Source organism: Hypomesus transpacificus, unplaced genomic scaffold, assembly GCF_021917145.1.
Source record: "Hypomesus transpacificus isolate Combined female unplaced genomic scaffold, fHypTra1 scaffold_241, whole genome shotgun sequence".
Lineage (NCBI taxonomy): Eukaryota > Metazoa > Chordata > Actinopteri > Osmeriformes > Osmeridae > Hypomesus > Hypomesus transpacificus.
Window position 1 is genome coordinate 83,194 of NW_025813772.1, and position 11,780 is coordinate 94,973.

At 44.3% G+C, this 11,780-nt stretch overlaps 1 protein-coding gene and 1 long non-coding RNA gene across 3 annotated transcripts; both read right to left on the reverse strand.

Moving 5' to 3' along the window:
- Nucleotides 1-172: 172 nt before the first annotated feature.
- Nucleotides 173-4,342, reverse strand: ptger4b (prostaglandin E receptor 4 (subtype EP4) b). The gene is made up of 2 exons (XM_047014338.1): nucleotides 2,283-4,342; nucleotides 173-1,608 (listed from the first exon to the last, which is right to left on the reverse strand). The coding sequence occupies exons 1-2, from the start codon at nucleotides 3,066-3,068 to the stop codon at nucleotides 1,012-1,014; spliced, it is 1,383 nt and encodes a 460-aa protein (XP_046870294.1). The 5' UTR covers nucleotides 3,069-4,342; the 3' UTR covers nucleotides 173-1,011.
- A 483-nt stretch (nucleotides 4,343-4,825) lies between these two features.
- LOC124462736 lies at nucleotides 4,826-11,065 on the reverse strand. Of its 2 annotated transcripts, XR_006955471.1 has the most exons (5): nucleotides 10,965-11,065; nucleotides 10,626-10,685; nucleotides 9,665-9,775; nucleotides 9,265-9,451; nucleotides 4,826-5,462 (listed from the first exon to the last, which is right to left on the reverse strand). It is a non-coding gene; the product is annotated as an uncharacterized LOC124462736 (long non-coding RNA). The 2 variants fall into 2 exon arrangements; XR_006955470.1 differs by lacking the exon at nucleotides 4,826-5,462 and having other exon boundaries at nucleotides 9,047-9,451.
- Between the last annotated feature and the right edge of the window lie 715 nt (nucleotides 11,066-11,780).

Below are 11,780 nucleotides of genomic sequence, written 5' to 3' on the forward strand. Positions count from 1 at the left end.
TCGTGCAGAGAGATAGTGATAACGGTGATGCACTTTCACACCTGAGAAACTTTAATATTAATGTCTTAACTTCTTTAAACAGTATGACTCATTTGTTTTTCATTTCCTGTGCTTTCTGGGATTCACGCTCAGCAAAGCATGATGGGCTTGCGCAAAAGAAAGTCAACAGCAATCGGTTCTTTTAACATCCTTTACTCACTTCACAAAATGTCAAGATAGGTCAACACAAGGAACAACATGGCATGGGATTATTATATTGTAGTCAATAGTTTTGTTGGTGCCCCATACCTCATGCAACGTTGTAGAAGTGCCATTTAAAATGATGAATTGTTTACAAGTGTTTCTGAAGTAGCCAAAGCTTGCAGCCCATCTTTTAATCATTTGTACAGTTCAGACTTATCAAACCTTCTCACAGAGAAGAGATATATTTTTCGATTTCTTAAATAACTTAAACATGGAACACACAATTCACATTGTAGCATGACTATACAGTATTTGAATGTCATTCTTGAGCTTATGTCAGAATGTCTAGTAAGCCTGTGGTTGCTTAATTGACCTTGCAGTGGTTTTACGTTTCTAAAAGTGTGCTGAAATTCCCCTTAACAATTTAATGTGTAGCTGAAAATATTTGGGTTTTGTGGCTGAACACCATTGCTGTGTATAGTACGTTGCGTTTATATTGCAGTAGGACTGTGACATGTAGAGACACATTTAGGCTATTCAACACTATTCAATTTGTATATTTTTGATGTTCGTTTTACCTTTCTACCTCATCACCTGACGTACAGGTCAGTCACATGAATAGAGCAGTCTTTAGTCTTGAAGACACAATGTCCTGAGTGGCCTTAAACTAGCCTACCCATAGTCCTTTATGTTTCAGCTGCATTCGCAATAGCATTCATGTGAGTCAGCTGCCATTCAAGTTCAACCAGCAGCAATTTCCCTTCTCCTTTTAAGTTCAGTTGACCAACCACATGTGCGAAGGGTGGTTAGAGTTCTCAAAGTACAATGTCAGATGCATTTCTCCTGCAAGTTCGAGGTCTCGTCCGTGAAGGTGACATAAAGAGCTGGGTCCTTCGAGGGCTCCAGGGGTAGCCTGTCCATACCACCTGGCGTCCCCAGCATCTTGACCTCAGAGGTGGCCAGTAATGGGTCCTCTTGCTCCCTTACCATCTTGAGGTCCTGGAGAAGGGAGCGCTCCACTGCAGGGGGGCTGGGTCTGCCCAGGCCCCCGGGAGTGAACCCACCGGGCCCAGAGTCAGAAGCCTCGGGTAGGTAGAGAAAGGTCTGCGAAGTGCTGATGACCCCCCTCAGCCCGGGGGACACCAGCGAAGGGCAATCCCGGGACACGATGGACGACGAGCAGGGGCCGTCAACGCAGTCAAACTGCCCTCTGGCCTGGCGGCGGCCCCGGCTGCCCATCCTGCAGAACAGACACTTGATCTTCTCCACCAGCTTCAGGACCACGGTCCTCCTCAGCAGGATGTAGATCCAGGGGTCCAGGATCGGGTTGACCGAGGCCATCCGGATGGCTCGCAGGTCAGGGTTCTCGGCGATGGAGACGTCGTCCACGTTGGCACGGGACAGCTGGTTAACGAAGATCCGCAGCTGAGGGTGAGAGGTGGCAAGGTTAGTATGCACTTCTCTGTGGCGGCTGTAACGTATACAATCCTGATAGAGGTGAAATATAAAAGTGAAATATAGAGGTGTGCTGTGGACATTGTTTGATATGTAGCTCATTATTTCTGCTCGGAATGTTGTGGTGATGTGAAGTGTTGCTATGCTGTGTGAAAATGCGAGTGTCTCTGGTGTGTAGAGATTATATTTTATCATTCATATTAGAGCCTCCTGCATCTCTCTTGATCTTGTACTGGGTGTACCCAACACAGAAGCAGTGGCAAGGAGCCAATGAAAACACAGCTCTGTCTCATATCAGTTATCAGTCATAAGCAAGTTTTTGGCCATTGGTTGCCCCTGGACGCCAATCAACAACCTTGTCAAAACATGTAAACAACTGTCAGACTCATGGTGAAGCATTACAAAAAGACAGCGATAGTGAAATATGAGTTTTAGGGGTTTCGGTTTCTCTCTGGCTTTCCAGTTTCCAGTATCCCCCCCCCCCCCCCCCCCATTTTTACATGATGTTAGTCATGTCAATTAATACATCAACAACTCTTCACTGCTGAAATATGCCAAATATTTTTTACTTGAGCCTGCATGTTTTTATTGATTAACTTCCTGACTTTGACGAACACACAAAGCCATGTACATTATCAACTTACCACTAACGGTATTGAGCAGATGAGTACTGTGGCAGAAGTAGCTATGAGCAGTATGACCATTTGTATCTCTGCCCCAGCCAAGCGTCTGAAACTCCGCCTGCGCCGCAGGTCCGCGATGCGCCCCTGGTCCGTGCCCAGCGAGGTCCTGCGTATGAACCGCTTGTGCATCATGATGAGCGCCCCGCACACCATCACGTTGCATATGACAGTGGCCAGCACCAGAAACGAATTCACACCAGCGTACATGTAGGAGAATGTGGCGTGAGTCGAGTCGTTTGTCCGCCAGTCGATAAAGCACCACGTCTTTGGATACTGGAGTTTGACCTCTCCAAGACCCATACTGGGCAGCGCGCAAAAGAGAACGTTTGAAACGTAAATGGTTACCAGTGTCAGGGCGGCAAGTCTCTGGTCAACGTAATGGTTGTAGAAATAGGCATGGTTAATGGCCAGGTATCTCTCGATGGACATGGCGAAGACGATGCTGAGCTGCACCAGGAAGAAGAATAGGAGGATAAATCCAGAGTACTGGCACAGCGACTGTCCCCCGGGCCACTCGCCCTTCATGTAGGTTGCGATGGTGACGGGACTGGCCAGGAGAGTGCCCAGGAGGTCAGTCACTGCGAGTCCGCACACGAGCGTGTAGAATGTGGTCTCCTTCTGTTCCTTCCTAGTTTTGCGTAGCACCACGATGGCGATAACATTCCCCACCACCCCGAATATGAACATGATGACTGGGATGGTGGGATCCCGGGACTGGGGCTTTCCGTTCCCGGTGGTGTTATTCATGTCTGTGTGACTATTCTCTCACAGTCTCTGCGTAATTCTTGTCATTTACTCTCCTTCCCTGCTCGCGCTTGCTCTTAGCTTCCTCGCGATTTCTCCAAGTTGTGCAATGAAGCGCAGAGCCATACTTCTCCAATTTCCATGTTCTTCAGTTGGCAACGTTCTTCGCTCTTTTAGTAAGACTCCAGTGAGAACTCTTTTGGCTTGACGTAACTGCCGACAGGAGTTTTCTCTCCGATGTGACAGTTTAACTGCTTTGACTGTGAGTTGACAGTGTCCTGTGCGCTTGCTCACCCCTCTGTGCGCCGAGCTTTCCTTGCTATTGTAGATTCTACTCCTTTGCGCTCCTGATCTACTCCTCCTCCTCGCTCCTCCTCGCCTATGATTTTGAAGCAAACTATTGTACACCACTACAGTAGGTGTAGCCTAGGCGACCTCATTGAACACATCTCATAGGTCCGATTGTTTTTCTTAATACCCTCTACAATTACTTTTCGTAAAAAATGTTATTTTCATGCCTAAGAGTAAATAAATGAGAATAGATGTGACCATAGTTTAGATATAGGTTATCGTTGGATAAATACTTATCATGTGGTTCGGTTCATGAAGAAGTACAGTGACGTGTAATTAGTTTGGCTCATAGTGTAGTAACAGTCATTCTAAATTGTTTACATGAAAAGTATAAGGTCAAAAATTCAAGAGATTCACAACAAAGTCGAAGATGGTGTTGGATTTCAGAATACACAGGAGCCAATAACATGGAGAGAACTGATTTTTTGTGATGGATTGCTCTCAGTATTGCACTGGAAAGTGCAAAGTGATTGCATCGTGGCTTAACCTGTAACCACTGTTACAGACATCGAATGCGCACTAAGTGCGCAGGCCCACCCTTGCCCGTGCGTAACGCTGTGGAGCGCATGCCCCGGACATCTGTTTTGTATTTAACCAATTATTTACACCATTAATTATTTACAATGAGACTTTTAACAGGAATTTCAATTATTGGTAATTAGATATTCCACATGCGTTAGTTAGACCAAGATGAGTAGTCCGTGTTGGTATAATAGGCCTACAACGTGTGGAGGCAATTCAAGAGAAATTACAATTTGTGCATTCGTGAAAAGTTTCTCTTGAGAATATGTGTTTAATTAAAAAAGGGTTTCAAATTTCAATATCATTCGAATGTAGTGTAAGACTATATTCTGCTCTACAGAATCTAATTATAACTTTGGAATTTTGCCTTTTAATATAATTAATTTTTGGGTGCTAAGCTGTGCAAATATGTGCACACGTCAAACAACCACACACACACACACACACACACACATAAGTAATATATATTTCATATACTATAATCCATATTATATATACATATATTCATCCTTAGCCTACCTATAATGATGTGGAAATAAAAATTAATAATGTTTTCTACGTCATTCAGTCCAAAAAATCTTGAGTCACATGAAAATGACTCAAGATGCATGGAAATAAACTATGATGTTTTCAGTAGCTGAACAGATAAGGAACTATGCTTGTAACAACTGCATTGGCTTTAGCATTTAGCAAATACATGTGGTGAAAGTGATGACGTACATCTTACACACCTAGACTTCCGGGAAAGTACACATTTAAACCGTGTAAATAAATCACCTTATGAGAGAAAACACTAACCACCTCCACCTACATGGTGTACACCTACCGGAGAACTGAGAAAAACGATTGGATATTTGATCAAGGGGATGATGGTGATATCCAATGAAAAATAGACAGTCGAGCGTCTTGGGAAATCTACAGAAGTGTTCTGCAAAGACAAAAAAAAGTGTGAAACTAGATGAGCACACGCATGCCACGAAGAGGAAGCTCACAGTCATAAACATCCTCTACTGGCTTCCAGTGATGTTCAGAGTGACATGGAGGGCCATGAAAGCTCACAGTTTGGGTTTTCTACCGCATCCTGTTGACCTATGTTGTGACGGTGAATTTACTGTTTACAGACATTCGACTGATGCCTAAATTAGTTTGTTCTGTGTTAATAACAAATGGCATGGCTCATTCAGTGCTCAGAAGAGAACTGTTTTAATTGCTAGCAGCAGCATATTTGCTCTGTGTCAGTTCTGTAGAATTACAACACAAAAATAATAAATAACAGAAACAAAATATCCTAGGAAAAATAACAGATGTTTAAAAGAGGGTAGGGCTGTATCTTAACATCTAATAATAAATCAGTTTTTAACTAAATAACTCTGCAATTGGTTTGATAGAATGAACTGAAATAATCCTGGTACTTAACTTAGAGTGAGAGTCCTAACCCCAGCCCCGAGTGCACAAACACAGGAGCAGCACCCTGGAACAACTCGACACTGCACAGACCCTCGTTTGGCCTCACCTTTGAAGTGACTGGCAAGAAAAAGAAGAGAAGGAGAGAACGAAACAGGACGGAATGGTCCGCAACGGTCCAGATGAGTCATTGTTTATAACATGTTTTTCTCAATACCCCATGATGATACGGCAGTGGGACAGTAGCCCAATGAGCAGCACATTCTCCACAGCCCCTGCTGCTGGGGGCCTTCCCTGGGAGGCACGCCCGCGGCCCCCTGGGGTGGTCAGCGTGGAAGGTATTACCATGGCATGTGTCCAGAGGACTGGTCCAATTTTCCAAAACACATTTCTTTTATGTCCAACAGATCTGAGACTATACAATTACACACAACAGCGCAACACAGCACAATTCGGAATATATTGTATTTTTATTGAGGTATTCCATACTAACAGCTTCTTATAATGTAAAGAGTGCTTTCTGTTGGTGGTATACTGTAAAGTCTAGTCAAGTCGAGTCATGTCTCCTTTAGGAGGTTCGGACATGATGACCATCCGTTTCTGCTGAGCCAAAACAAACATGGGGGACAGAAGTTGGAAGTGTTGAGGGGAGAGAGACGCAGACTGTAAAAGCAGAATGTGCTTACGAGAAAGTCCTAACCCAGCCTGGGAAAGGCTGAGAAATAGTTTCTGTCTCCTGAGGGAGCTGTGCCTGGTAATCCCCCCCTCCTGCGCTCGTCCCCTCGCACAGGTCCAGTCGGTGCGAGCGGGGGTCATGCGATAAGGGCGACGACCCCCCTGTTTCTGCGGTTCTCAGTGCTGCTCTGATTAAGGCCCCTGAGGGAACCAGGGAAAACATTTGAAGGACTAACGAGAGAACATGATTGGCCGGTGGGGAGGTCGCACCTTCCTTTAATGTGATGACCCTAGAATGTTTTCTTTTCTTCTTGTTCTCAGGGGACTGGATCAGAATGGGGTCTTTGGGATTACAGCACTGCCAACAGTAGCTGCTGTTCAGCTGCATGCACTAGTTTATGTGTGTGTGTGTGTGTGCGTGTAAACTGTATTTGCATGTTTATGTATGTGTGTATGTTTGTGGAATTAAGTTATAATACATGTGTGTGTGTGTGTCTGCACGCATATTTATCAGAGAGCAGATCTGAGTTTGTACTTTAGTGATAAAGTCTGTGAGTGTGCACATTTTATTGTGATAGTTGTGAGCGTGTTTTTGGTGCCAACTCTTTGACACAGCAGGTAAACCACAAAGAGTTCTTATTGTCTGTCTCCAAGATGTAAGACAGGCTTCAGACAAGCCCAGATATGTACCAGCTCACCTTTTCAATCCCAGCATTCCTTCAATATCCCAAATGAATTAATCCATAAACCAGCTCAGTCAACCTTCACTACTCATGGCTGAAACTGCTCTGAGGAAAGAAAGTCCTAAAGGAGAGAAGGGTCTTACACAGACATGAGATCTAGGATACCTTGACTGTTCAGAAGTAAATCATCCACAGAGTCTGCCTGTGTGCATTTACAGGCATGTACAGTGTGCGTTTGTGTGTGTGTGTGCGTGTGTGTGTCTGAGTTTGCAGTTGTGTGTGTGAGTGTCTGAGTTTGCAGTTGTGTGTGTGTGTGTGTGTGTGTTTATGAGAAGTGTGTGTGTGTTTATGAGAAGAGCCATCCTAAGCCTCCTACACATGCTTCCCATGTAACCAGATTAAGGAGGGAAAAGGGGGTGGAAGGAGTGCGGTGGGGTTGTCTGTGTGTGTGTTTGTGTGTGTGTGTGTGTGTGTAGCAGGAGTTGGGAGGGGTGAGGAAGGACGGGTCAGAGGGTCCGAGTTCCAGAACTCTCTGAGGTGTAACTTTGGGTTTGGAAATGACCATTTTTTTCCTTAATAAAAATTCCACAGAAGTGCTGTAAGGTCTTTAGATGTTATTAGAGATACAGGCTGAATTAATCTCAAATAAACAAAAAACAACCACAGTTAAGGACATGCACAGGATGAACTGTTTAATGTTCTGCTTGTCGAAGTTTCAAATCCTCACTTTCAATAAAAGAGGGAGCTGTGTCACAGAGCATGTAACTGAATGTTTGATCACGTCTCAGGAATTTCTCTTCTTTGTCAATCACAATAGAACTGTCTGTAAAATAATAATGTTACAATTGGTCCTGTAATAGGTCAGTTTAATCATTTTGGGATTTGTCCTTGGCAGTTAATAATGTCGATCAAGGTTCTAGGAACAGACACAGATATCATTTCTGAGACCTACACTACACTACTGTGGAAAAGTGTCATATCATTTTTGGTGATTGATGGGATAGTTTGCCAATTAAGGCTGTGTTGATGACCAACAGTTTACTATACAAATTACACTGAACTGTTCTGCTCCTTACCAGCTACAACTAACAATAAAAAATAACTGTCCAAACAAAAACTATGGTTTACTTGAGTTCTACAATAACCATATCAAACAATACATTTTAACACTGACCTTTGACATCCAGCTACCACTACCTCTTTGATAGTGTTTGGTAAGTTTCAAAACTCATGAGAGTGCATTGTCTTTTTGTGAATGTGTGTATGTGTTTCAGTTAGTCTGTATGTGTTAAAATACACAGCCTATGTGCACATGTGCATGAATGTGTATTTTGGTGAATGTGTTTTTGTTTTGGGACAAACTGTTCATCCTGAGCAAGGCCATCTCCTACACCCATCATAAAAACCATGAGACAGTTACGGCTAAAATTATGCTCATCATCTTTATGTTCTCAGATGCGGTTTTAACATAAGCTTTAGAGGAACAAGTCTTAACAGTGGCAAAATATTCCCCCCAGGCTGCCAAGAGAACAAATAATGTGTTCAACATATCCCTCTGCTTTCTCAATGTGTGTGTGGGTTGGTGTGTTGGTGTGTTGGTGTGTGTGTTTGTATATGTGTGTGTGTTTGTTTGTTTGTTTGTTTGTATGTGTGTGCGGGTGGCACAGAGGGACAGAGAGAGTAAAGGAATGCAAAAACAGTTGCCTGCATCATTCGCCATCCTTGAACGCTGGATCTACAGGTACAGGACATTACCCACACCCAGTCACCACTTGACTTGCTGTCTTGCTCTACTTTATTCTACCCCTTCTCTTTCCTCTCTCTCTCTCCCTCCCTCCCTCCCTCCCTCCCTCCCTCCCTCCCTCCCTCCCTCCCTCCCTCCCTCCCTCCCTCCCTCCCTCCCTCCCTCCCTCCCTCCCTCCCTCCCTCCCTCCCTCCCTCCCTCCCTCCCTCTCTGTCTCTGTCTCTGTCTCTGTCTCTCTCTCTCTCTCTCTCTCTCTCTCTCTCTCTCTCTCTCTCTCTCTCTCTCTCTCTCTCTCTCTCTCTCTCTCTCTCTCTGTATCTCTCTCTGTATCTCTCTCTCTCTTTATGTATCTCTCTCTCTCTTTATGTATCTCTCTCTCTGTATCTTTCTCTCTCTCTCTGTATCTCTGTCTCTCTCTCTTTCTCTCTCTCTGTGAATCTCTCTCTGTATCTCTCTCTATCTCTCTCTATCTCTCTCTATGTATCTCTCTCTCTGTATCTTTCTCTTTCTCTCTCTCTCTGTATCTCTGTCTCTCGCTGTATTTATCTCTCTCTCTCTCTCTCTCTCTCTCTCTCTCTCTCTCTCTCTCTCTCTCTCTCTCTCTCTCTCTCTCTCTCTCTCTGTCTTTTAAGTTGTACCTGTCAGGTAGACCCTTAGGGCTAAGTCAAGAATGAAAACAGTAGGCATACAAGGATACAGGTACACTGTTGTCCAAATAAACAAGTGAAGGCTTATCGGTGTGCCAACTGTATCATCCAACGTAATTGTTGCAATTTCAGCTTTTAGCACTGTTTGCTTCGGGCTTGTATCTTCTACACACCTTCATTATCCTGAAATGCACAACATTTCGCTGAATCTGCTGGAAGCGTATCCCTGCTGTCTCCTTCTTGTCAGCCTCCATGTAAAGCCGACGCCTGGACTGACTGAGAGAAGGACCGGGACAGAGATTCATATCGACTACATCTCCATGAGAGTGATGTGGAGATAATAAAGAGACAGAGTGCGATCTATCTCCACCACCATGACAGAGAGAGAAAGTGAGAGAGAGAGAGAGAGAGAGAGAGAGAGAGAGAGAGAGAGAGAGAGAGAGAGAGAGAGAGAGAGAGAGAGAGAGAGAGAGAGAGAGAGAGAGAAAGAGGAAGAGTTGTTAGATAAATTGGTGCAATTCAGAAACAAAGTGACCAGAGTGGGTGAGTAGTCCACGTTTCGATGGAACTTACCACAACAAATGAAGCGTTACGCTTTGCGTCCCTTCCAGCCATTGAAGGGAGTTTCAGTTGGTGTTTGAGGCTGGTGTTTGCTGAAAGGGCTCGGTACATTCCTGGAGGGTACTGAGACAGATCACAGAGGAGACCGAAAAATGAGAGCTGGTTGTCATATCACATACATGGTGTGGAAGTGTGATATTACAGGGATGATGTGTAGGGAGGACCAATCTACATAGGAATGTAGGCTGGGAAGGAAAGAGTTAAAGGAATAGACTTTGGAGTGGAGAGAAACAGTGTGTGTGCGTGTGTGCGTGTGTGCGTGTGTGTGTGTGTGCGGGGGGGGGGGGGGGGGTGCGTGTGCGTGTCTATAAAACAGTTGACCAAACAGTTAGTTGAGATGGTGATTGCGGAATTGAAATTGAAACAGACAAATGTGGTTAATGCTTTCATGACGTGCTGTTATAGCTAAAAGTAGCTGGGTTTAAAAAGAATTGTGGGCGTAGATTTGATACAAACTCTTGATGTAGAATTTTTTTAATCAAATGTACCCAATTAAAAAGCCATTCTGCAACAGATTGAGCCTTTTCATTACTTGTGACTATCCATTTACATACAGGGTGGGAAGTCAATTCTAATTTGAAACGTTTGCCATATTAATTGGTTTTTAATGATTCCTACACACATAGCCCTTTACATACTTATCAAGTCATATGATAGCCAACTCAATAAAAAAAAAAGCTGTTTGAGTGTGTTTTAGCCTGTGCTTCTGTGTGTGTGTCTGTGTGTGTGTGTGTGTTCTGCCCAGACTGGTGTGTGCTGCTTGTATTTGCCAGGAAGAACATCTGCCTGGCCTGGCCTCCCAACAGATTTTTGAAACCTTGTTTGCTTCGACCAGCAGAGAATGTCCTGCCTCACACCCTCCATCACACACTGACCTCATTTCCCGTAGACACAGGTGAGCTTCCTGTCTTACCAGCTAATGCCACGTCTGAGTTCCTATGTGAATGCCTCTCCACACGTCCACATTTTACAGCTGCATAAAGGAAGGAAAAGTTCCATTAAAAGGTAAAATACTGGTGCTGCTTTTCAGTGAGATAAGAGGCAATGAAACAGATTAATGACACTGGTACAGTCTATCTCTGCAGTGGTATAGTTCTGCCTGACTAGGAGAGATGTTGAAATAAGTAGAGACAGATCGAGAAGAATAAATAGACACGCAGATAAACAGAGAGAGATTGAGAGATATAGACGGTATATTTGGAGTCAGAGACAGATGTGAAGTGGAGCAGGAGACAAACGTCGCGCCACTCACATCTCCGGGACTTTTATTGAGCTCTGTGAGAAAAGAGCAAGGCGAAGGAATTGACTTTGGAGCAAAGAGAAACATTGCTCAAGCGACGCAGCGTTAGTCCTCAACACGCCTTCGAAGTTCCTCTGGGGATTCTTAAAGAGCCAGCACCAACAGCTGCCTTTCGATGTAGTGTCACTTCAACGTACCCAGTCATACTCAGTCACCCCCATTCCTACCTAGTCCTACCTTATTCAAAATAGCCTCACCTTTTCCCACACAGTCCTGCATAGTACCATCTACTTCCACCAAGTCCTACTTAGTCCTACCTAGTTTCATCTAGCCCCACCTAGTTCTACCTCATCCTACATAGTCCCATCTAGTCCCACCTAGTCCTACGTAGGCCCACACTAGTTCTACCTAGTCCCACCTAGTCCTACACAGTCCCATCTTATTGGTTTTATCCAGTCTAGCCCAATCCCATCTAGTACTCTCCCGTCCAATATATTCTAAAACAAATTGATTTCGTGTATTTGCAGTGTCGTACATGACATTAAAGTACTTTGCAGCTCCTCGATCATCTGTCTCGGTGTACATTTCCACCTGGACTGCAGGTGGGTTTCAGGGTAGAGGAGAAGGGAGGCAGCAGACACGATTTAGCAGCTTTTCTGTCGTCTGGTTCTGTCTGAAACTGCAAAGCTTGTTGCACAAGTTCTACAACTTGTTTGTTTCAGCCTTGTGCAAGACTGCCCAAACAATTGCAACTAGTAGATTTGTATGTTATCATAAACATGCTTGTGTGTGTTTGTGTATCGAGCGTTTTTCACGCCATCTCAGAGC